Source organism: Stenella coeruleoalba, assembly GCF_951394435.1.
Source record: "Stenella coeruleoalba genome assembly, chromosome: 4".
Lineage (NCBI taxonomy): Eukaryota > Metazoa > Chordata > Mammalia > Artiodactyla > Delphinidae > Stenella > Stenella coeruleoalba.
In genome coordinates, this window is record NC_137149.1 from 4408221 (window position 1) to 4435796 (window position 27576).

The following is a 27576-nucleotide window of genomic DNA, read 5'->3' on the forward strand; positions in this document are numbered from 1 at the left end:
AGGGATACAGCATCTTGCTCACGGGGGAGCCTAAGGACCTAAATGCCCATCTTACGGTTAAAAGTCAGTCGCTATCAAAACCATTATTCAATATCTGTACAAGCGAGGGCTTGTACGAGACTCAGTACAAATTAAAATCACAAAAATCTCCTCGTGGTCCTCTAGGAGTACATGGTCTAAAGAAAACAGGTGACTTTTTCTTTTTTTTCTCTTGAAGTGAACACTCATGACTGGAACAAACAGAGCAGGTGGAAAACATATGTCATTACTGCAAGCGAATGTGAAAGCTTTACTTTAAGGGCCATGAATAGGGTATTAGCCTCTGTACAGAACTGGGGTAAAATTTAAGGAGAGTGCGTGGAAGAGTCTGAAATTGGGAAGAAAAGAATAAGAGCCAAACTCTAAAGAAAAATGAATGATGGAAACAGGCATAAGCAAATCTTTTACTATGGAGACTTTTAAACTTTTAAAATTCTCTATTTCTCACAGGAGGAAAGAAAAATCTTTTACAAGGTACAAAAAAAGTGAACGCATTTCCTAGGAACTTTTTGTTTATTCAGTGGCTGAAAGCCCTACTTAAATTGGAATCGAGTCTCTCTAGGTGGTCACAACCCGAACAGGCACAGGACTCTGCCTCCTGTCGTCCTCACAGGGCCTTGAGGGGCTAAAAATAGACGCTACCCCATTCACCTCACACAAAATGACTCAGCAAAGTATTACAGATATCCTCAACAAGAAACCGCAGTTACACAGTTTGAGCAGCAAGAAAGATTACAATGAAAACAGCTAATTGTAAACATTGATAGTTACAGTCTATCCACATCATATCACAGCTTTTTACAGGAGACAGGACAAAAGAAGAAAGGGAAATGGGCCAGAGGAGAGCTGTCCTTTCCTTAAAAATTCCTAAAAAACATGGCAGATATTAGTCATAAGCACAACTCTGACTACACAATTCCATCGGAAAGATTCTGCTTACCATAATGTTAAAGGTGTGATGAGTATGGCCGTTTTATTCCACTTCCTCCAGACCATGAACCTAACACCACTGTCAGCTGACTCGCGGCTGCACGCTGGTCTGTACAGCAAGCCTGTGTCACTGTGTTTCTAAAGCCGGTGCCAGTCTCCAGGGCAGAACACCAAGCCCTAGGGATTGCTTATACGACTCCGCTCGATCCTCTGCAACGGCGGGCCACCTACTATTCTCCATAGAGCGCTCATTACAACAGTCACCAGATGTTACTTTTTACGCTTTGTCTTGGAAAGCACTTCCAAGCAACTGTAAAATTTAGCTGTTCTGGATAGTAATGCAGCTTAGAAGTATATACATTTGCTCTCATATATAAATGGATAATAGACAACACGCTTAGTCCTCGACCCTGTACACAAGAGCAAGCTCTACCGACCCCGATTCTGTCTTCCTTGATTCCTGAAGCATCATAATTGTATTTTTTCAAAAAAATCATTAGACCACTGGGTTATCATGATAGCAAACTGAGCAACAAGAAGGGGTGTCAGAAGCAGCACCAGACCCTGTCGTCTCCTGGCAGGCATTCTGAGGTGTCGACTTGGCGCTGTTAATGAGAAACTATGTCCATTTTCCCAACTATGATATTAAATACTAGATAATTTTGTTAATCATATTTTAACAGTATACCATATCCGCGAGGGCATTCAAGAATACTGAGAGCCTGCAGTACATTATACTCATACCTTAGTGACAGCTCTAAGGGGAAACAATGCCGTAGGTGAAAAAACACTAACATTCTACCACGTAACTCATGAACTGCTTTTCCCAGCTGTAAGATGGCTGATACCCACTTACCTCCCAGTACCAAACCAACATGAGAAACTGCTCTGCAAACCACAGGACCACTCTAAAATTCAAGTTATGGTATCCAAATCTGAACACCGGGGGGCGCACACACAGAGCCGGGCACTTTTCAGGAGATGTTCAATAAGTGGTCTTCCAGACGCATGACCATTCACTCGTGTACTTCTCTCTCTCTCACACACTCACTCACTCACTCTCAGCAAACGGTCAGGGCCCCCGACGGCCAGGTAGGACACGGGGAGAGATGAGCTCCCTACCCTCAGGGAGTCTACCCTCGAATAACTGTTACTTCTCACAGCTGGGAGATGGCCGGGGGCAATGTATCTGGGCCTGCATTCCTGCCTTGCCCATACTCACTGGGCAGTAGGGTGCAGCGCCACTCCTGGTCTCTGAACACCTCCCTCTCAAGATTCCCGAGGGTAAACTAAGGTGATGTGCGTGTGAGGCACCCCTCAGAGTGCCTGTCACATGGGTCACCTAAATACTGGTGCCCCTCTAGACTGTTGATTCGTTTCTCACTTCCCAGAGTCTCAGTTTTGGATTCACTGCTTTTTAAAATGCCTTGAGTGTTTGCTCTGATTTGAGTTTGAGGGTGGAGGAGTAGGAAAGGTAACTAACCTGACCCAGACACTGCAGAGTCCCCTGGATTCTGGGGACTCCACGGTGCTGGCACTGCTGCCTTCCGTCTCCTAGGCTACAGGGTGGAGCCACTTCCGTGATGATGCAGCCCAGGTCAAACACTGCAGCTACTGTCCCACTGCTTCTGGGAAAGATTTTTATTTGTTCCCTGATAAGTTTCTATCACTTCCTATACCACAGCGTTTCCAATGCTTCTCCCCACTCTGCGCTTCCCATCCTTCTCAACTACTGAACTTAATCATCAGCATCAAGGAAACAAAGGCAATCTGACGTATTCTGCCTCATTCTCTCTCCTCTCCGTAGTCAAAGGCTTCTGTAGCTATGTTAATCATCTCAAAGGTTAATCTTTTATGGAGAACCCTTTGGGACTGGATATTGCCTAAATGCGTGACAGGCAGTTCCACACCAACCCTGTGATCATTAACCAATGTGGTTCTCCGGGGCACTCAAGCGGTCCATGCCGCTGGGAGTCAAAAAGACGTGGGTTTGAACTTCACCTCAGGGTTAGCCACATGGCCGCCCTTAAGCCAGTCACCTAGCAAAGCCTTACTTTTCACAGCTGGAAAATGGGAGCATACCAATGACACTTCCAAATAGCTGGGTTTTGAACTCCTTGTATCGGTCCCCTAATTTCTTTTTTCTTTCCTATTTGCCATTTCTTCGTTTTTTGCTTTTACTTCCTGGCAGATTTCCTCAGCTATACCTTCCAACCCTTCTGTTGAGTTCTTTCATTCCCATTATCATGTTTAGAATTTTCAAGAGATCATCTTGTCCCTTGGATTGTTTCTTCTTTGCAGCAACCTTTTCCTCAGAGAGAAATTCCCCAATCTTCAGAGTTCTAGCAGACAGGGAGAAGAAAGGGGTGGGGATTCAACAACTTGCCAACTCTCATTTAGTCCCCAGTTTTCATTATGGTATCTCATGCTTTCCCTCAGAGGTGCCTGGTGTCCTAAGCCTGTCTGGCTTCCATCTGTCACGAAAGTACCTGTCAGGATGGGGAAAGCCTGGTAACCTCAGTGAGCCACGACTCCTGGCACTCAACCCTAGTATAGGTCCCTCCCCCAAATGTGCTAGGATTCCTCAGTGAGACACTAGCAAGTGTGATGCATGCCCTCTCAGAATGCTAACTCCCGGGCTCCATCTGCCGTAGACAGAAGCCTAAGCTAGCCACGCGGAGAAGGTCACAGCTCCTAGCTATCCCTCCTGAGGTGCCAGACAAGCTAAGAGAGCAATCTTGGATGTTCCGGTCCCAGCTGCCAATGACTGCAACGGTATGAGACCTCAGACAAGACCAGCGGGGGCCTCCCTGGTGGCGCAGTGGTTAAGAATCTGCCTGCCAATGCAGGGGACACGGGTTCAACCCCTGGCCCGGGAAGACCCCACATGCCGCGGAGCAGCTAAGCCCGTGCACCACAACTACTGAGCCTGCACCACTACTGAAGCCCACGTGCCTAGAGCCTGTGTTCTGCAACAAGAGAAGCCATGACAATGAGAAGCCCGTGCACTGCAACGAAGAGTGGCCCCCGCTCGCTGCAGCTAGAGAAAGCCCGCGCACAGCAACGAAGACCCAACACAGCCAAAAATAAAAACAAATAAATAAATTTATTAAACAAAAAAACCAAACAAACAAGACCAGTGGGACTTCCCTATAGGTCCAGTGGCTAAGACTCCGTGCTCCCAATGCAGGGGAGCCGGGTTCGATCCCTGGTCAGGGAACTAGATCCAACACGCCACAACTAAGAGCCCGCACGCCACAACTAAGAGCCCGCATGCCGCAACTAAAAGGGCAATGAAGATCCCGTACGCGCCAACTAAGACCCAGCACAACCAAATAAATAAATATTAAATATATATATATATATATATATCAATAGTTAAAAAAAAAAAACAAGACCAGCAAAAGAACCTCCCAGCTGAGCCCTACCCAACCCACAGACTTGTTAAGTCAATAAATAAAAGAGCACCAATAAGACAACTGAGAATATATACCAGGGTTCATAAACTCATGTCTTCAGTGGCCAGGGAAGTAATACAAACATGTGACAGCCAGGTATAATGCAATAGGAAGCAGTGGGGCACGTGGTTACGTGGATGGAATAAACATCCATGGCCTACAGCCATTTAAGGATAATTTTTAAACAAAAAATCCAAACAAACAAAAGGCTGTCTCTGCCAAGGCACCTGCATGAGGGCTGTGATTCCCATCTTTAAACACAGGAGGATCTACAAAAATCTACCCAATGGCTTGCCTCCAGCTCTTATTTATATTTGCTCTCTAGAATGTGGTATAGAGGAGGAGGGAAGCATGCAATGGATAAATATTACTGCACACCTACTATAGGCCAAGGCGGCATAGAAGAAAAGATAATCTTTCTGGTTAGGTCCATAGCTTTCATCAGATACGCAAGCCTGTAATGCTAAAATGGTGAAAAAAACAACTGACTTTAATGTAGCAGTCTGATGCCTAAGTATATACTCTAGACAAGGCACTGTACATGTGCACAAGGGTGGGAGCACAAGAATGGTCCTTGCTGTGTTCTTTATAACAATCAAAACTGGGAAACAACTGAAAGGTCCATTACCAGAAGAATAAATAGCTTTACAGTGTTACAATGGACATTTAGCAGTGAAGAGAAATTATAAGATCATACTAGTAACATAGATAAATCTTTCAAAATGTTAACTAAAAGAAGCAAGTTACAAAATACATAGAGTATGATACCATTCATATAAAGCTAACATGCAAAATAGTCACACATTTGTGTATCCCCTCAAATAACATTTAGTAAAAGTATAAAGATGTGCACGGGAGAGAGGAAAACCAAGTTCAGAGCACTGGTAACCTTGGAGAGAGAGGGAGAGAAGTACCACGAGGAAAGGGCACTTGCGGGGCTCAAGCTGTTTTCACAATTATGTGTTTCTCAAGCCACGTACACAGGTGCTCACTGTTCTGGTCTCTGTCCCTCCCCGCGTCTGCCTTCCCGCCCTCGCGCACTCGGTCTGTCACACCCCACTCACTAACCCCCGCGTACGCCTCTTTTTATGCCCTTTTGCTCACCTCACCCTCAGATTTTTAGAGCAGCCCCTCCCACTTGTTTCCTTTTCCACACCCTCACTTTCAGCATTTAATAGTGTAGGAAATTTCCTATAAAAATCCCAACTTTCTACCTTTTCTAAAAAGAGAGAAGACCTGGCACCACCGGGACGGCGTTTCCCACAGGCCAACCCGCTCCCCACCACCTCATTCATTTAGCGTCCTACTCAGCCCCTGGAGACATGCCAGACGGCAAGCTCTGGCCAAACAAGCCAGTGGTCTATTGTTCAATCTCCTCCCCCAAACCACCCAGCCCATCAACCCCAGACACGCATATCCAACTGCGTTTTCAAAATCTCCACCGGCCTCTCTCACAGGCATCTCACACCCATCCACCCACAAATTAGTGCTTCTTCCCAATTTCCTTTTCCTCAGTAAATGAAGATTCCTTTCTTGCAGATGCTCAGCCCCAAAACCTTGGCTGCCTTCTCTGCCTCTGCCCTCTTCCTCCACCCTACATCCAGTCTTGTCAGCTCTACCTTCAAAATACATTTAGAAACAAGGTCTCGCCCTCATCGGCCTGCTGGACTAATAAGGTAATAGCTCCTTACCTGCTTTCTCTGCATCTGCCTCTGCCCCTCCATCTACCCTGCCTCGCCCCAACCCATCTACTCTTAAATGCAGCAGCCAGCAGCACCTTATCAGCATTTAAGTCAAGTTACATCACCCCTCTGCTCCAAACTCTCCAACTTTCGAGGCTTCTCAGAGGAAAAGCCAAGTCCTCATAACGGCCTACAGGCTTCCTTGAATACCCAGCTCTTTCTATGCCCAAGGAGATAAGGCCTAGGCTTCCTCACGCAGGGTTGGCTGTGACAACACAGCAATTGTGAACATTCTTGGCTTTAATAACCACTGGCTTCTCAGGGGTCTGGCCTGTAGAGGGAGCACAGCATCACCTCTTACAACGTGGACAGCGCACCCAGACGGGCACTGCACACATCTAAGGGCTCAGTAAATGTTAGTTACCATTGTCTTGATGCTCATTATCCAGAATGGATAAGTTCAAATGTCAGCATGCAAAGAAACAATGTACATGGTCAAAATTAACCTTGAAAGTAAATTGCCATAAATGACTTTACATGTATTTTATATACAACCCTGTACAGCATATAAACAAAACATACGCAAAATATTGAGATGTACTACGTACTTTTCCTGGCAAAAAGAATGTTACTGGTGAACTTAGCTGAATGTGAAAACATGAGCAGTTGCAATAAGACTTCACTGTACTGAGGACATAAATCCTCTACAAGACGCTGAATAACCACAGAGCAAGTCAGTTACCCAGGGTAAGTTGCAGTGCTGTTACTTTCAAGACTAACTTAATTGAAATAAGTTATCATTGCATCCTAACTTTATTCCCCAAACAGGGCCTTGTTGAGTTTCTAATATCCTAACCATTCCCAAAATGGGAGATGAAATACTAGCCCTGATTCAGTTTTAAGTAGCTCAATAAAAATAAAACAGAAATATAACTAATTATTAAAAACAAAAACAAAACAATATGAAAAGCTCCAACTCTGGGGAAAGAGAAAACAGAACCAAGTAAACTTGAGGATTCAAAAAACAACAGTCCGCACAGTTCCACTTTTTATGTTTTTAAAAGGGAGAAAGGGAGGTGTGGATATATGTAACCACATCAGGCATGTGCCATGTCCACTGGTAAGAGAAACAGAACAGCTTAGAATAACATCACGTAACTATAAAATGCCCACCTGGGGGAGGTCTGAGTGGCCTATCGCTGAGTCACAGCACCGTTCTTATTTACAGTCCCCATTACTAACTGCACTCAAATCAAATGCAAAATGTTATAGCAAAAAATGAGTACCAGGGCTACCCTGGTGGCGCAGTGGTTGAGAGTCCGCCTGCCGATACAGGGGACACGGGTTCGTGCCCTGGTCTGGGAAGATCCCACACGCCGCGGAGCGGCTGGGCCTGTGAGCCATGGCCGCTGAGCCTGCATGTCCAGAGCCTGTGCTCTGCAACGGGAGAGGCCACAACAGTGAGAGGCCCGCATACCGAAAAAATAAAAAAGTGAGTACCAAAGAATTCCATTTTATTTGCATGTGTAAACGAAGAGTATTAGCAAAGGCAGTTTCAGCTGGGACTTAACAAACAACAAAGCCCATTAAAGGTCATGGTCCCCAACAGGAATAAACGATGGCTCACAGATGTTCACGGGTGTTGCCAAACTACCATCAGTGTATAAAATTAAATTTGGACATAACTGAGTTTCCTTATGGTTTTGGTGACGTTTCTCAAATAAATATTGGGCTGAGCGGGTTCAGAGACGTGCTGAAATGCGGGTACAACTTGATGCAAGGATTAAGCGGAGGCACAGCGTCCCACCACAGGGATGTAAAACTGCAGTCAGAGAAGTCTACCATTCTATTTAAACCATGGCGAGCGAAGAGTCTGATAACTCTGGATGCTTTTACAGAAACAGCTAACACTGTAGCTGTAACAGTCACACATGCACACACGAAAGTAATGAGAAAAGAATTCATCTCACATGTAACTCAGAACATCACCTCTACCTACCTACCTAATAGAGTGATAGCATCACCTACGTTACTGTCTTGATTATGTCATTAACATTTTAAGCAATTAGACTGTAAACTTGTTAGTGGCTTTTGACTCTGATCAGTTAGTAGTGACTACACAGAGCTGCACGAAGAAGGGGTCTAAGTTGGCATTAGCACTGGGTGGGAAAGCAAAGCACAGAATCGCGAACATTACCATCCTCAGTATTTAGGGAATGAACAACACACCCACGTGCAAACATTCACTGTGGCAAAAATATAAGATAAAATAGAACTCTGCATTATAATTTCCTACATAGGGCCTTCTTTGCTCTCTTCTTTTCACTGAAGCCACCAGGCAGATTCTAGGGGGAAAAAAGCTAGCCTACAGTTCATAAGTGACCACGGTGAATCCTTTCCATTGTTACAGGCCATAGTTAGAGAGGGTTCTTTTCAACTTCTTTCCATTGGCTCCCAAGAGCCAGGTGAGCTGTCCTAAGGGGGCTGTGCACTGATGCACACACAGCAGGCGGCTCGGGACAGGGCTCCGGGGCTTGAGGACTTCCTACTTCCTTTTCATTCTGTCCCCAAGCACTCGGCTGAGCTCCTGGTGTACGACTGGCACATTCACTTCCTCAGCCGACTTTAATTTGGTAAGATTAAAAAAACAATCCTTATTAGGAAAAAGAACGCAGTAATTTTTAATAAAATGAGAAGGAAAGAGTTAGGACAAATATGCTTCATTGGGTTTGAAAACAAAAATCCCGCCTTTGACAGCCAGGCAAAGGAAAGCATTTTCTAAAGCAACAACTTAAAGAATCAAAGATCTGTGCAAGCCACTCTCCTCCCCTGCACTGTTTCTACCTGACACCAGTTCTTTGTTGGCACACATCATGCTCAGCTAGGATGAATTACACACACTCAAAAAGCTGTCAGAGGAGAAGGGTCTTGCACTGCACACAACAAGATGCCTGTGCTCTCCCTTTGCCCACAGCTGATTTCAGCTGTCCTTGTTTTTCAGTCCACTTCACCATGAGTCGAAGGCTAGAGTCATTTCTCAGCAACTTTGGTCCAAAGCAGAAATAAGATCCTTTCCCAGACTGAAACTCCCTACTAATATTTTCCTCCCCACCATGACTCAGCAGTAGCTTTTTTGGATTTTGCTCAAAGAATTTACCTGAACTAACCTCTCACTTTTAAAAACCATCTCCATTTTCAATTCCTTTAAAAGCTCTGAAATCCTTTACCAATCTATTACCCCCTTCAGTGTCACACAGAAAACACCTTTTGGGTAACTGTCCAACCACCCCCGTTTCTCTGAGGACTGCTCATCACTCAGCCCCTGTTGAAGGAATGGACCTGCAGGCAACTCTGTCCCCTCGCCACAGCTTATCAAAGCACAGGTGGACAACCGGCCCAAGCCTAGCAAATCAGATTCTCCCTCAACTGAATGGGGCTGGGTACCAGACTTCAGCAGTCATGCTGGGCTGGGGCTAGAATGGTCATTTTTTCACCATGCGTGTGCCGAAGCAGAGAAAGCCAGACTTCAGGTAGAGAGGGAATGACCCAGAAGCACAGAGAGAAGCAAATGAGAGACTGTGGGTCATTAGAGAAAATGACTTCGGCTGCCAATCATTTGGTTCCCAGCTCAGGTCACTCCCCAGGCTGCTGCGTTTCCAGCACTGGGTTTCAGTGAGATATCCCTGTAACCTTTATGTATATTTCCATTTTCTCCTAAACTAGGTTAATTATGTTCCTCCTCTTTGTAACAAAAAGGTACCTAAGATAACCACATGAGTGGTAACTTCCAAATTCCTATCCCATAGTCTATGAGGCAGCAGCTTCAAGAAATCAGAAGTTAAAAAAAAATCCAAGAGGTGAGGGAGAGGAAAACAGTGGGAAGGGGAAAAAGAAGGACTGGATGAAAGTGGAAGACGCTTTGGAAACTGAGGTTCAACTAATTCAAGAGAAATGCAGTACCTTCTACACGACAGGCACTCACTCTGCCAGGCACCAGGAGATGCAAAGATGGGGAACTCACAGTCCTGGCGTCCAAGGAGCACAGTCATGAAGGGAAGACAGAAAAGCACGACTGCGTTTAGGATGTGAGGGTAGGCACCAGGTACCATGGGCACAGGCCAGGGAGTCGGGCTCCCACAGACAACTCTGAGCAGGATGAGAACACACAGCTGGGAAGCACTGAACAAGCTTTCACGGCTATGTGTGGTAGGTGGGAGACAAAATAGAACTTCTGCAGATTATCAAATGCAGCAAAGCTGGTTACCCCCAACATCAGACCGCTTGATAACTTAATTTAGGAAGGAAGTTTCTGCAGGTCGGAAGCTGCTCTCCACACCTTGTATGAATCTTCTCAATTTAACTTTGAACTGTAAAGGTGCTTAAAGCACACTATCTCAAATAGCATGGTAAAAGCAAAATAATTTTCCAAGCAGTTATGATCGCAGAGATTTTATCTTATAGTGAGCAACAAAGAATCAGAGTATTAATTTAAACAGCGATTATGCTCTAAAACTATGGCGTTAGTTCAGGATGCTGAAGGACATAAGAAATATTTTACATGAAACGTTAAAAGGTCACTAAAACAATCTTATACTATTTTCCTTAAAAACAAACAAAAAATTATGAATCAAGCAAACATAGTGTTCTTAAATGTTAGAACTGTTTTCCCACTTCTAGCAATGTATCCAAAATATATACATATACACCATGGAAAGAGCCACGCATGAAAATATTCTGGAGAGCATAACACAGAACCAAGAGCACTCTCAATATCCAGTAATAAAGAACATATTAGGCGGCCACTGGAATATTACTTGATGAAACGTAACTTAGCCACTAAAAAGCATAAAGATAAGGTATCAATAATAACAAAATGAAATACATGTTAAACGGGGAAACATATATATAAAATTTTATGTATTCTCCAACTACAACAGTACATAAAAAAGAATATGTTATATAAAACTCAATATATATAGAAAAATACTATAAAGGAAAACATGGCAATGTTTACATAACGGTGGTGAGATAATGAGTACTTTACTTTTCTAAGGTTTTTTTGGTTAAGATGTATTATCGGTAAACTTTTAAGACACACCACCTTTTTTTCTCCCCTAAGTATTAGAAATCAAATGTAAACTTACTTCATCAGAAGCAGATCGAAGACACTGGACAGCAGCCTGTTTTTTCATTTCTTCTAAAGTTAGATCTGAGCACTTTTTCTTACTCTTTCCCCATTTCTTATAAGCTCCTTTTTCCCAGCCCAGGAAGATGTCATTCTCCTAAAATAAGAATGGACGAGTTTCAATGATCAACGCTGAATAACAAGTTTCAAACACTATTATTTCCCACATACTTACACATATATTCCCCTACCAAATTATTTTCATTCACAAATTGGTATACACGAATAAATTAAGAGACCATAGGACACTGTCAATCAGAGCACTTCAGAATAATCCTTTTTTGTTTGTTTGTTTTTGTTTTTTTACAGTACGTGGGCCTCTCACTGTTGGGGCCTCTCCCGTTGCGGAGCACAGGCTCCGGACGCGCAGGTTCAGAGGCCATGGCTCACGGGCCCAGCCGCTCCGTGGCATGTGGGATCTTCCTGGACCGGGGCACGAACCTGTGTTCCCTGCATCGACAGGTGGACTCTCAACCACTGCGCCACCAGGGAAGTCCTAATCCATTATTTCGATATCTGTTACTGAAGTAATTATTATTTAGGATTTATGATCTCAATAAATCTGACCCATTTATATTTATAGAAAATGCTAATAAACTCATTCACATGTAAATTCAAGTGTTATCATTTAAATTTCAGTATAAATTCTAAACTATACACACAATTAAAGGTCCTCTTTTCTGTACTTCCCACTCGTCAGTAATGACTGCTCATGTTACCAGCAGATTTTCTTTTCTTCCCCCGCCGCGCCACACGGCATACAGGATCCTAGCTCCCAGACCAGGAATTGAACCCGTGCCCCATGCAGTTGAAGGGCAAAGTCCTAACCACTGGACCGCCAGGGAAGTAAGTCCCTTACTAGCAGATTTTAACATTTAACAGGTGAATGGTTCATTCCTGTAACTTGCAGTCTAAAAAACAACAGATATAAAATATTTTATGTATTTTAAGCTTATTTTCCCCTTGACTATATATGCCTGTTATAAAAACTAAGGAAAACTGGAAAAGCAGGAAGAAAGCAAATCATCCACGATCCTACCACCCAGTGAAAATTATAACAATTTGGTCTGCTTCATTTGGTCTTTTTCACATGCTTTAAAAAAACACATGATTGGGGCTTCCCTGGTGGCGCAGTGGTTGGGAGTCCGCCTGCCGATGCAGGGGACATGGGTTCGTACCCTGGTCCGGGAAGATCCCACATGCCGCGGAGCGGCTGGGCCCCGTGAGCCATGGCCGCTGGGCCTGCTCGTCTGGAGCCTGTGCTCCGCAACGGGAGAGGCCACAACAGTGAGAGGCCCGCGTACCGCAAAAACAAAAAACAAAAAACAAAAACACACATGATTGAATTCACACTATTTGTACAATTTTGTACTTAACTTATATTGTAAACATTACCCCCATGTTACTACAAATTCTTTGGTTATACAATATTCCAAGATGTAGGTTTACTTTAACTCCCTAAACTGGGACTTGAGTATTTTTAATTGCTTTGCCACTTCATTTTGCCCTTCATTTGGTAAATTATTATTAAAACCAGTGGACAGACAAGAGGGGGAAAAAAGATTAGAAAGAAAGACAAAGGCAAAATTAAGAAAACTCCTTAGAAGAATATTTGGCCTACAGTGGGCCCTCAGGAAATAGATATGAATTAATGAATGAGATGGAAGAAAGGAAAAGCACAATAATAATAAATTCAAAAGATCTCTTGGATCAAATCATACACCATCAACTGTGTAGCCAATCTTTACTGTAATCAAATACATAAAATTACTTTCATGCCACCAGATAAGAGTGGGAGGACCCCTCCCCTCTATACTCATCATGATTAACATACTTTTTACTTAATTTCTTGGGCATGTTTGCAGATCTCGTGAACCCGAAAAACATATTTGCTGGCTGAGTGGTGTCAATTCCATTTGCCAAGGGAAAATGTGCTTGATGGCCAAGTAAAAACTCTCAGTATATTTCCATTTATCTAATGTGTTTGGCTGGATAACAGCTGAAACCTGACATTCCTTATCAGTGATATCTTCTGGAGATAGAGCTTGTTCTTTCACAGGAGCAGAAACGGAACCATAACAATGTAGATTTGAAGCTTCTGAAGACAGAGGAAAATGTTATAATTTTCCTCTATTCACAGCGTATAAAACAAAGAAGGTAGAAAAGTTCTGTGTAATTACTGAAAACAGGACTCCTTTCTATTTGAGTTGCTGAGACTGGCTTTCTCTTTACTCAGCATTATAAACATGTTTCTCTACTGAAGCTATATATATAAAAAAATGTTTTTAATATTTATTTATTTATTTTTATTTATTTTGGCTGTGCCAGGTCTTAGTTACGGCAGGCGAGATCTTTTAGTTGTGGCATGCAGGATCTAGTTCCCTAACCAGGGATTGAACCCGGGCCCCCCATGTTGGGAGCATGGAGTCCTACCCACTGGACCACCAGGTAAGTCCACTGGTGGTCCACTAGTGGAAGTCCACTACTGCAGCTATATTAAAGCTCAGCAGGGTTAATAACACATTCAAAGGTCCAAATAAAGTTTTATTATACAGGCAGAAGGGCTTTTCAAAATTCACATGGACACACAGTCCTTCTTGAGGGCAGTTTGACAATACATATCAAATATCTTAAACATGCATATGTACTTTTGATCAATAATTCTACTTCCGGGAATTTAGCCTAAGAAAAAAAATCACCAAAGTGTGCATAAATTTAGCTACAGTGATGTTGATCATATAGCTGTCAATAACTGCAAACATGTAGAGAAAACCTAAATGTCAAATAAGGAGGACTTGGTTAATAAGTTATAATTCATCCAGGCAATTAGATATTACAGCCATTAAAGAGATTATGAAGTGTATTTACTGACATGGGAAGCTACTCACAATATATATAAGAGAAGTAGTTTATACAACAGTATGATCTCATTTTTGGTTAAAATACACATGCACACCTATTAATGTGCATTAAAATGTCTGAGAGAAATGTACTAAGAGGCCACCAAGGAGCTCGTCTCTTTGTGAGCAGGAACAGGAATCTATAACTTTTCTTGTAACTAGGTCATACTCCTTTAACAGTCGAAAGTTTTTTGTTTTTTTTTTTTTAATGGAATACTCGTAAGTCAAGAATAGAGAAATGAGAAGAGCTCCTGTAGCTGTTCACCTAGAACACGTGTCTGGCACTCGCTTTGTCACAAACCATAAAATTTGCTTTTTAAATATACAATTCAGTGGTTTTTAGTATAATTCACAGGGTTATGCAACAATACCATTATCTTATTTTCTTTTAAATTTATTTATTTATTTATTTTTGGCTGCGTTGGGTCTTTGTTGCCGCACGCAGGCTTTCTCTAGTTGTGGCGAGCGGGGGCTACTCTTCATAGCGGTGCGCAGGCTTCTCATTGCGGCAGCTTCTCTTGTTTCAGAGTTCGGGCTCTAGGCATGCGGGCCTCAGTAGTTGTGGCTCGCGGGCTCAGTAGTCGTGGCTCACGGGCTCTAGAGCACAGGCTCAGTAGTTGTGGCACACAGGCCTAGTTGCTCTGCAGCATGTGGGATCTTCCCGGACTAGAGATCGAACCCGTGTCCCCTGCATTGGCAGGCGGATTCTTAACCACTGCGCCACCAGGGAAGTCCTGCCATTACCTTATTTTGAAACATTTTTCATCACCCCAAAAAGAAGCCCTGTACCCACTAGCAGTTACTTCCCATTCCTCTCTCTCCCAAGTCACTGGCAACTACTAATCTGTTGTCTCTATAGATTTTCCTATGCTAGACATTTCATATAAATAGAATTATACAATCCATATCCTTTCCTGCCTGGCTTCTTTTGTTTGGTGTAACGTTTTAAAGGCTCATCCGTGTTGTGGCATGTATCAGTACTTCATTACCTTTTATGACTAAATAATATTTCACTGCATAGATGTACCACACTTTGTTTATCCATTCATCCACTGACGGATATCTGGATTGTTCTCACCTTTCGGTTATTGTGAATAATACTGCTGTGAACATTCATATACGAGTTTTTGTATGCACACATATTTTCAATCTTGTTGGGGATATACCTAGGAGTGGAATTGCTGGGTCACATGGTAACTCTATATTCAACCTTTTGAAGAGCTGCCAGACTATTCTTCAAAGCAGCTATACCATTTTACAATCACACCAGAAGTATATGAAGATTCTAATTTCTCTACATCCTCACCAACATTTGTTATTGTCTGTGCTTTTTATTTTAGCCATCCTAGTGAGGATGAAGTGGTATCTCATCATTTTCCCTAATGACCAATGAAGTTAAGCATCTTTTAAGGTACTTATTGGCCATTTGCATATCTTCTTTGGACAAATGTCTATTCAAATCTTTTGCCCATTTTTAAATCATCTATTCTGAATACACATCCCTTATCAGATATAAATGATTTACAAATATTTTATCTAATTTGGTTTTTTAATGTTCATTTTATTTATTTATTTTCTTTATTATTATTATTATTTTGGCTGCGTCGGGTCTTAGTTGTGGTACACGGGATCTTTGCTGAGGCATGCAGGATCTTTTGTCACGGCGTGGGCTTCTTTCTAGTTGTGGCGTGTGGGTTTTCTCTCTCTAGTTGTGGCACGCTCTGTAGTGTGCGGCAGGTGGGCTCTCTAGACGCGCGCAGGCTCAGTTGCCCCGCGGCATGTGGGATCTTAGTTCCCTGACCAGGGATCGAACCCGAGTCCCCTGCAATGGAAGGCGGATTTTTTACCACTAGACCGCCAGGGAAGTCCCTATTTTATCTAATTCTATGGGTTGTCTTTTCACTTTCTTGATGATATCCTTTGAAGTATAAAAGTTTTTCACTGTGATGAAGTTAATACATTGATATCTTCTTTGGCTGCTTATGCTTTGGTATCTAAGAAACCACTGCCTAATACAAGCCATGAAGATTTACTCTTATGTCTTCTCCTACGTTTTATACTTTTAGCTCTTATATTTAGGTCTATAATCCATTTTCAGTTAATATTTGTATGTGGTATGAGACAGGAGTCCAACTTCATCCTTTTACACATGGTTATCCTGTTGTCCCAGCACCTTTTGCTGAAGACTATTCTTTCCCCCATTGAATGGTCTTGCTGGAAACTACAAAGGTTTATTTCTGAATTCTCAGTTCCATTACATACGGCCAGCCATATGTATGCCAGGATCAAACCATCTTGCTTATAGGAGCCTTGCAATAAGTTTTAAAACTGGGAAGTGTTAGTCCTCCAACTTTGTTCTTCTTTTTTCAAATTCTTTTGGCTATTCTGGGTCCCTTGCATTTCCGTATGAATTTTAGGATCAGTTGCCAATTTCTGCAACAAAGGTAGCTGGGATTCTGATAGGGATTGCCTTGAATCTGCAGATCCGTTTGGGGAGCACTGCTATGTTAACAATATTAAGTCTTCTGATCATGAACATGGGATGTCTTTCCATTTATTAGATCTCTTTGATTTCTGTCAATGATGTTTTATAATTTTTAGTGTGCAAGTCTTACACTTCTTTTGTTAAATTTATTCCTACATATCTTATTCTTTTTCATACTATTGTAAATGGAATTTTCGTAATTTCATTCCTTAGGATTTTCTATACACAACACCACGTCAGTATGTCAACAGAGATAGTTTTCGTTCTTCCTTTCCAATCTAGATGTCTTTTTTGGTTCTTACCTAACTACCCTGTTCATGCTGATTCTTAAGATTTTACGTATTTCATCTTTGAAAATGTCTTTACTGATATTAATCCACAGGCATGGGTTCAACGGAACAGATTAATTGCTTAGAAGGAATTTTTAAAATTCTGTTAGCTTCTTCCCTTGATACGTGCTTTTTGTGTGTGTGTGTGGTACGCGGGCCTCTCCCTGTTGTGGCCTCTCCCGCTGCAGAGCACAGGCTCCGGACGCACAGGCTCAGCGGCCACGGCTCACGGGCCCAGCCGCTCCGCGGCATGTGGGATCTTCCCGGACCGGGGTACGAACCCACGTCCCCCGCATCGGCAGGCGGACTCTCAACCACTGCGCCACCAGGGAAGCCCAATACGTGCCTTTTAGCATGTCATCATATTGCAGATCAATCACTCCCAAGTGGAAGTTAGGTGGGAGCTTCTCACTGAAGTTAAACAGATTCTGAGAGGCAGACATTTCCTTTGCACTGTGTCAAGGTGTGAAAAATGCTGCTAGAACTGCAGTTTGACCTTGGACAACATATCCAGCGCAAATTTGTGTGGGAATGGAGATTTTGCTTCTTGTTTTAACTTCTGACATAATGAAAATGCATAAAGCAACTTGACATTATTTGTGATTCAAACAATGTTAGCTGTTAGAATGACTTTACCACATTACAAATTTTGCTTATATGTGCTACTTTGCCTTGCAATTTTAGGCTGAACCCATTAAGAAACACCATCAAGTCTATAGCAAAAGCTAAACCAACACTAGTATACTAGATATATTTTTATGCATCCTGCTCTTGCCACTTACTGTATTTGAGAGCTCCCTTATTCTATTTTTTTCTGCCTTCATGTACTGTGTGAATGTGTTATGACTTATTCATTAACCATTAGCATTGAACTAATAATTAGACCTTAAAAGAACACAGTATAAAAAAGCTCAAGATATTTCTATTTTACTTGCTATATTTTCTGTGCTATACTAATTAAAAGTCCACTTAGACATAAACATATAATATTATGCATGTGTCAAATATTTACTAGGTAAACTCAGCAAATCAAGTATGATTCTTCAAAGTCATAATCTTAAAGACAGAGCACAATTATTAAGCACCAAAAGAAGATGTGGCTAAAGGACTTCTCAGGCCGAGAATCTACTGTCAGGCGCTTTTCTAGACACTACTGTGAGGTAACATAAGGCTAGAGTTTTGATTGACTTTCTCTTGCCGTCTTCTATCAAAAAGGAAACTGAGAACTGGAGGAAGGAAAAGACCACGGCATTGTGAAATGCAGCTGGGATCAACGACTGCTGTTCGCTGCGGGGGCACCCGCCTCCCACAGCTTCCCATTAACAAGAGTCCTGAAAAACCAAACCACCAAGAGTCTGAATGGGACTAATGCCACTCCCATCTGTGGGCCTTAATCCCTCTGGCCACAAAGACTGGTTCAGAGAGAGGCATGTGACCAATCAGAAATGAGCACTTGAAAATGGGCCCTCCACACAAGATTTCTGCTGGGAATGCAGGGAACACACCCTCTGCACAGTGTGAGAGCAGGATGCTGGAAACGTGCTCATTGTCATTTGCCCTCCAGTCCCCAGCAGTGGCTGCAAAACCAAGCTGGTGCTGGGAGGCAGGCGGACGCCCTAACGACACTGTGAGCTCTGAGCTGAGCCAGGCAGGGCCAGTCCTCATTCTCGACTTGCAGCTGTACGAGACTTTCTTTTTTTCCAATTAAGGCGATTTACACCAAATTTTTGGTTGCTTGTGAATGAAAGATATAGCTAGAATCTGAGGAAAGGCCTCAGTAATAAATTCACTTCTCACTGCTCAAAGGAACTGTAAACTGCCTCTAAAAATTGAATAGCACCAATTAAATGAGAACTTCAGGTTAAGTGCATCCTTTTTTTTTCCTACTAGGTCTTCAGCCAACAAGTTCCTCATTGGCCTCCCTGTTTTCAGTTGCCCAACCCGATCACCCATTACCATGCTTGCCATTTGGTACTGTTGACTAAATATAGCAATGGGTCTTTTTGTCTCCAGGACTAAAATACAAATCCTCCAGCAGAGCACATCAGGTTCTTTGGAATCAGCTTCCTGCTCGCCTCTCTCGGTCTAATCTCCTCCCTCTCCCTCCCTATCCTCCTCTGGCCTCCCAGTATCAGGCCCCTTCCTGATGACCTCGCACGCACCCGCCTTTTCTTCTTCCTTCAAGGCTGTTCAACCGTGATCTTGCCTGTGGTTCCCGCCACCGCTGCCCCCCAGGCCCACGTCCCGGACTGTGCACAGCCAGAGCACATCACAGACCCGAACCTGATGGCCGTCTCCCAGAGCCCACCCCGCCCCCCAGTCATCTCTGCAGTCCTGGTGCCTGCCGGTGTCTAGCAAGCACATCATGGCCATTCATGTGGTGAGTAAAAACCCAGGCATTAAATGCAGTGCTGATATTCAAAACATCTTCTCTATTCCATGAAAAGATTTTACCAACCCCCCCCCACCCCTTTCACTATGTATCTGAGGGAGTCTGTGGACATGAACTTGTGCACCCACCATTAGTACTAACTCCTACTCTCAATTTTTTTTCACACTCCTTATGTGTAAAGTTAATTTAAATTAATGTCTATTGAGTGAATGATTGTTGAAATACAGTATATGCAGCAAGACACCTGAGGAACCCAGGATGGGTCCACTGTTATTGTTAAAGGAAAACACTGCAAATGCTAGCTTTTCCAAGCAGTGAAATGCTACACTAATGGGGATATACTGTAAAGTAGGTTACAAGTGGGCAGAAAGAACAAGTTTTGTTGAATACAGAAATGATCCAACTCAACTAGCAATCAGTACAAGGATTATTCTTATTGAACCTGTGGGCAAAACCAGAAAGTGCAATAACCCAGCTACACTTCTAGAATGATGGACTCTGAGGTAGAAGATACAATTAATTAGGGATTTAAAAGAAACTGCAACAAAGCTACAAAAGTCAAGACAGTGAGGTACTGGCATAAAGATAGGCATATAGACCAATGACTAGAACAGACAGCCCAGTAATAGACCCTCACATATACGCTCAAATTATTTTCAACAAGTGTGTCAAGAGCATTCAATGAGGAAAGGACAGTCTCTTCAACAAATGGTGCTGGGAAAACTAGACACCCACATGCAGAAGAATGGAATTTGAGTCTTACCACATACCAAATATAAAAGTTAACTCAAAATGGATCAAAGACCTATGCGTAAAAGCTAAAACTATAAAACTCTTGGAAGAAACATAGGGCAAAGCTTCTCAGCATTGGATTTGGCAAAGATTTCTTGGATGTGACACCAAAGACACAGGTAACAAAATAAAAAACAGACAAACTGGGCTCCATGAAAATTTTTAAATTTCATGCACTGAAAGACACGATGAACACAGTGAAAAGGCAAACCCCGGAAATATTTGCAAATCATGTATCTGATAAGGGGTTAATATCCAGAACCTATAGAGAACTTCTAAACTCAACAACAACAAAACAACCAGATTCAAAAATGGGAAAAGGACTTTAAAGTCTCCAGAGAAGATATGCAAACAGACAATAAACACAAGAAAAGATGCTCAACATCATTAATCATCAGGGAAAATGTAAATCAAAACTACAATGAGGGGGCTTCCCTGGTGGCGCAGTGGTTGAGAGTCCGCCTGCTGATGCAGGGGACGCGGGTTCATGCCCCGGTCCAGGAAGATCCCACATGCTGCGGAGCGGCTGGGCCCGTGAGCCATGGCCGCTGAGCCTGCGCGTCCAGAGCCTGTGCTCCGCAACGGGAGAGGCCACAACAGTGAGAGGCCCACGTACCGTGGGAAAAAAAAAAAAACTACAATGAGGTACCCCTCACACCAATTAGAATAGCTACTATGTAAAAACAAACAAACAAACAGGAAATAACAAATGTTGGTGAGGATACGTAGAAATGGAACCCTGTGCACTATTGGTGGGAATGTAAAATGGTGGAGCTAATGTCACTTCCTCAAAAGATTAAAAACAGAATTATCGCATGATCCAGCAATTCCACTTCTAGATATATAACCCCCAAAGCTGAAATCAGGGTCTCGATGAGATATTTGTACACCCATGTTCATAGCAGCATTGTTCACAGTAGCTAAAATGTGGAAGAAACCCAAGTGTCCACTGACAGATGGATGGATAAGCAAAAAGTGGCATATCCATATGATGGAATATTATTCAGCCTTAAAAAGGAAGGAAATTCTGACCTGCTACAACATGGATGAACCCTGAAGACACTGTGCTCAGTGAAATAAGCCAGTCACAAAAGGACAAACACTGTATGATTCCACTGATACGAGGTACTTAAGAGCAGTCAAAATCATACAGACAAAATGTATAGGGCTTCCATGGTGGCACAGTGGTTAAGAATCCACCTGCCAATGCAGGGGACACGGGTTTGAGTCCTGGTCCAGGAAGATCCCACATGTGGCGGAGCAACTAAGCCCGTACGCCACAACTACTGAGCCTGCGCTCTAGAGCCCGCAAGCCACAACTATTGAGCCTGCATGCCACAACTACTGAAGCCCGCATTCCTAGAGCCCGTTCTCCACAACAAGAGAAGCCACCGCAATGAGAAGCCCGTGCATGCAATGAAGAGTAGCCCCCACTGGCCGCAACTAGAGAAAGCCGCACACAACAACAAAGAACCAAAGCAGCCAAAAGTAAATAAATAAATAAAATAAATTTATTAAAAAAAACCAACAAACTAGGGCTTCCCTGGCGGTGCAGTGGTTAAGAATCCGCTTGCCAACACAGGGGACACGGGTTCGAGCCCTGCTCTGGGAAGATCCCACATGCCGCCGAGCAACTAAGCCCGTGCACCACAACTACTGAGCCTGCGCTCTAGAGCCCGTGAGCCACAACTACTGAAGCCTGCGTGCCACAACTACTGAAGCCCGTGCACCTAGACCCCATGCTCTGCAACAAGAGAAGCCACCCAATGAGAAGCCCACACACCGCAACAAAGAGTAGCCCCCGCTCACTGCAACTAGAGAAAAGCCCGTGCGCAGCAACAAAGACCTAACGCAGCCAAAAATATAAATAAATAAATAAATTTTTTTTTTTTAAAAAAAGTATAATGGTGGTTGCCAGGGGCTGTGTGGAGAGGGGAATTATAAAGTTTTCATTTTACAAGATGAAAAGAGTTCTGGAGATGGATGGCGGTGATGGCTGCACATTATGAATGCATTTAATACCACTGAACTGTACACTTAAAAATGGGAAAGATGGGGCTTCTTCCCTGGTGGCGCAGTGGTTAAGAATCCGCCTGCCAATGCAGGGGACGCGGGTTCGAGCCCTGGTCCGGGAAGATCCCACATGCCGCGGAGCAACTAAGCCCGTGCGCCACAGCTACTGAGCCTGCGCTCTAGAGCCCGCGAGCCACAACTACGGAGCCCACGTGCCACAACTACTGAAGCCCGTGTGCCTAGAGCCCGTGCTCCGCAACAAGAGAGGCCACCGCGATGAGAGGCCCGCGCACCGCAACGAAGAGTAGCTCCTGCTTGCCACAACTAGACAAAGCCCGCACACAGCAGCGAAGACCCAACACAGCCAAAAATAAATAAATAAAATAAATTTTAAAATGGGAAAGATGGTGGTGGTGATGAGGGAAGAAGCTACAGTAACTTCTCTGAAGGGCAGGCAGGCCCCAGTGTGTACCTATGACGTCTGCACTCACCTCCATCATGTTTCCCCCTCCACACACAAGTCATACGCCTGAGAAAGAAGCACACATCTATTCATTTCTTTAATAAATCTCTGAGCATCTTCTACATCCCATGAATTGCTTTAAGGGCTGGGAATACAGCAGAAAACATGGCGGACAAGGTCCCTAACTTCATGAATTGTATATTCCAGCAGAGGAGACATACAAATAAACATAAAATATCACAAATAATCATACAATTCCAGGTAGCAACAAGTGTTATGAAGAAAAATTAAGTAGAAAAGAGGACTGAGAATGGAAGGTTTCTTTTTAAATATGGTGGTCAAAGAAAGACTGAGGAGAAGATAAGCAAAATAAACACCAAACTAAACAAGAAAACAAATGAACACCCTCTTTTAAAAAGTAACTGGTGGACAATCCATGAAAGAGAAAATGGGTAAGTTGGATTTCATTAAAATATAAACTGCTCTGCGAAAAACAATGTCAAGAGAATTAGAAGACAAGCCACAGACAGGGAGAAATGTTTGCAGAAGACACATCTGCAAGAACTGCTACACAAATTCACAAAAAACTCTTAAAACTCAATAATAAGAAAACAAACAACCTGATTAAAAGATAGGCCAAAGACCTCAACAGACACCTCATCAAAGAAGATATACAGATGGCAAATAAGCATATGAAAACATGCTCTACATAATGTCATCAGGCAAATGCAAATTAAACAACAGTGAGATACCACTACACACCTTTAGAATGGCCAAAAACTAGAACACTGACAACAGCAAATGCTGGCGAGAACGTGGAGCAACAGTAACTCTCGCTCACTGCTGGTGGGAACGCAGAATGGTGCAGCCACGTCGGAAGGCAGTGGCAATCTCTTCCAAAACTAAACATACCCTTACCATTCCATCCAGCAATCAGGCTTCCTTGGTATTCACCCAAAGGAGCTGAAAACTTACTTCCACACAAAAACCCGCACACACATGCTTACAGCAGCTTTACTGGGAACTGCCAAAACTTGGAAGCAACCAGTATGTCCTTCAGTAGGTGAAGGGATAAATAAACCGTGGTCCATCCATCCAGTGACTGTCACTCGGCACTAAAATGAGATGAGCCAGCAAGGCACTGAAAGCCATGGAGGAACCTTAAACGCATATCACTAAGTGAAAGAAGCCAATCTGAAAAAGCTGCGGACTGTACGATCCTGATGATGGAAAAGATAAAACTATGGAGGCAGTAAAAAAAGCAGTCACCGGGGGTTAGTGGAGAGGGAGGGATGACGAGACAGAGCAAACAGATTTTTAGGGCTATGCAGCTACTCTGTCTGATCCTATAATGGTGGATACATGTCATGACACACTTGTCCAAACCCACAGAATGTACAACACCAAGAGTGAACCCTCATGTAAACTATGGACTTTAGGTAACAATGATGTCAATGCAGGTCTGTTGATTGTAACAAAGGTACCACTCTGGCAAGGGATGCTGATGGTGCGAGAAGCTGTGCATATGTGGAGGCACGGGGGATATGGGATCTCTATACTTTCCTCTCAACTGTACTATGAATCTAAAAGTGCTCTAAAAAAACTGCCTTAAAAAAACCAAAACAAACAGAAAAACCAAAAAACTGGCAGCAGATCAACTGTCCTGCCCAGACTAACCAGAAAAGCCAGATAACATACCAAACCAAACCAAACACCCAACATCCGCGCTAAGTCATTAGTGACCTAGTGAGCCACCCAGGCCTTGAGAAAAGCAGAAAGGACCGTTCCAGGGAGGGACAGCTAAGGCTGCTTTCTCCCTTGGGAAATGTACCCAGTCCAGGCCCCGGACAAAAGGCTGAGAAAAAGGTAGCCTTTAAGAGGCAATAAACCAGTGGAGCTGGGAGTGGTCTCTCAGATCTGGAGAGAAAAAACTAGAGATGTAGGCATCAGGATCCCAGAAAAAGGAAGGAGTGGAAAACAGAAGCCACAGTCTGCTGGATTCCCCTCTGGACACATGAGGAATTCTAAAGCTGTGTGGGGCAGGGGTGGCGGCGGCTTCTGTGTCAATGGAATGTTCTATTTATTTTTCTGGGAGTAATTACATAGATACAAGCTTTGTGAAAATTCACTAATTTGTACCCTTTCTGTATGCATTTTATACCTCAATTAAAAGTTTAATTCTTGTACAGAATCCAGAGTTGCTCCCTATCTGCAACAGTTAATGAAGTTCTTGGGAGCCTTGGGACCTAAAAACAAAATCTAACATCGTAAGAACATCTAAAGCAATCACACAGGTTGAGGGTCTATCATGAAAGGACAATTTCAGAGGAGGTCTGCAAAGATAAAAGTCCTAGAAGTAGCAGAGAGAACAAAATCATGAAGAGAGTGGATAACATTAGCAAGTGGTTTGTTTGAGGCCCAAATCTTAGAATGTAGTACAATCAGGGAATATTTACTAAAATTTAAATTTATAATAAGAAAGCGTGACTTTGTACACAGGTATTTAGAGAGCGCTTCTTTTTGATGGGTCAGCACCCTCATCATCCCAGATTTCCTTGGGAGCCCACCCTCTCCAGTTCTTAGTCCTCATGGTTCCAAGTGCTTGCAGCCCAGGCACCAAAGTCCCCTCATCCTAGCAGCTGGGTCAGGGACCGGTCATGCACGGATGAGGGTGGGAGTCTGGGCTTACAGTGAGGAGGGGAGCGGGGAAGCTCGAGAATAACGGCAACAGAGAAGGCAAACTTCAAGATGAGGCACTGATTCTTTGAAGGCTCCTCAAGCTGCCGCTGAGGCCAGCCCTACCCCATGGACATTTCAAGTTTTAAAACCAATAAATGCTCCAATGTCTACTAGCTGTGTGATGCTGGGCAAGTTACTTAGCCACTGTGTCTAAGTACCACCACCTATGGAATGGGGACAGCAGGGTGGCTGTGAGGGTTAAATGAGGTGCCGTGTGTTGGAAGTGAGCGCTCCAGCTCGAGGCTCACGTGCAGCACATGACGCACATGGGCTTGTGTTTTACCATTGCTTCTGTTGAAGACAGACCAAGCTGGGCTTTCTGTCATAATCACGGACCAGACAAACAAAGCTTTCATGATGCTGAGAACATTAAAATATAAAGACATAAGACATGTCTTAATAAACTCTTGGATGGTGGTTTTAACGTAATTGGCTACATAGGAAAACTAAGACTGCCTGGGGTTGTATAAGAATGTGTGGTGAAAGGCAGTTCCACCTTCCTAAAATAATTCTTCCTACTCATGACAGGTTATTGGGAACTTGCTGTTGACCATGATCCTCAGGACAAGAAAAGGTAACTCCCACCTTTAAATTACAGTTTTACTATAGCTTTCCTTTCAGCCATTTTTAATAAGACTGTGAAATATTCTGGAATAATGTAACACAGTCTGTTTTAAGAGCTGCAGGAGCCAGGCTAATGCTCCGACCTCCTAGCAAAGCACACCGCTGTCTGCCGCTCACGTCTGCTCCATGGGCACTCAACGCATAGTTCAACTGTGAGCTGAGAAGACAAAGCGATCTTTCCCCACCTCTAAAGCCCACAGTGCATTAAAAAACAGTAAACCAATTCCACGTAGTTTCTAAAACTTGCCTTTACAGTAGAGTGTTTTAATGTTATTCATTCAACAATTATTTGTTACATACAAAAGCCAACAAAAACAAAACTCTGACGTAACAAATGGGCACGGGATTTGGCTGCCAGACATGAGTTTAAATCCTGACTCATTACTAACCACCCGGCCTTAGGCATGTCACCTAACCCCTCCGAACATATATTTCCAGGTGAGTAAAAGCAGGGAAGATACCACTTAGCTTCAAGATGTGGCAGGAAATGGCCGGCACTGCAGTTGGCCTACGGCAGTGTTCTCTACACAACAAGGAGATTAATTTTAAAAAGATGGAAGGCACTGCAGCACACGCCAATGACTAAATGTACATGGGATAACCAAGTTAGAAAAAAGATCATCATTTTGCGACCATCAAAGTAATAATTAATTCAGGTGGGAGTCATCTATGGACGGCAAACTCAAAAGTCTCCTCTGGACAGGTGACCCGAAAACTACACAGAGAAGTGTTCAGCTTTACGGTGCAGAAACCTGGCAGCCACCATCTGAACCAAAGTCAGCGTCAACAAGAATGAACAGACTGACATCATGTGCTGTCCACCGTGATGCACAAAAAAGAGGGAAACTCATCGCTTCAGTAACATTACACAACGGTACTCCCATAAATCATAAGCTGACTCTAAACAGGAGGAAACATCAGACAAACCCAAATAAGGGATATTCTGCAAAATAATAACTGCCCTGTTCTCTTCAAAACTGTCAACATCATGAGACACAAAGGAAAGATGAGGAACTATTCCTGATTAAAAGAAATTAAAGAGATGTGACCACGAAGGTCAATGCAGGACCCTAGATGAGGGAAACAATTACAGTGGAGGACATCAGTGGGACAGCTAACAATAACTGAACACTGACAGTAGATTAGATAATAATGTGTCGGTGTTAACTTCCTGAATTTTACAACTGTTCTATGGCTAAGAGAAAATCCAGTCTTAAGAAATAATATGCTGACATTCACAGAAATACAGACAAGATGAAAAGGCAGAGGGCTATGTACCAGATGAAGCAACAAGATAAAACCCCAGAAAAACAACTAAATGAAGTGGAGATAGGCAACCTTCCAGAAAAAGAATTCAGAATAATGATAGTGAAGATGATCCAGGACCTCAGAAAAAGAATGGAGGCAAATATCGAGAAGATGCAAGAAATGTTTAACAAAGACCTAGAAAAATTAAAGAACAAACACCTAGAGGCATTAAAGAACAAACAAACAGAGATGAACAATACAATAACTGAAATAAAAAATACACTAGAAGGAATCAAT

The 27576-nt window shown here is 43.1% G+C and overlaps 1 protein-coding gene across 4 annotated transcripts in view; it reads right to left on the minus strand.

Moving 5' to 3' along the window:
* KIAA0232 overlaps positions 1-27576 on the minus strand; it is a 92508-nt gene that overhangs the window by 23143 nt on the left and 41789 nt on the right. For all 4 annotated transcript variants that reach the window (XM_079919912.1, XM_079919914.1, XM_079919913.1 and 1 more), the window contains one exon: positions 11254-11391. In XM_079919912.1, the coding sequence (XP_079776038.1) occupies positions 11254-11391 (138 nt within the window). The remainder of the gene's footprint in view (positions 1-11253; positions 11392-27576) is intronic.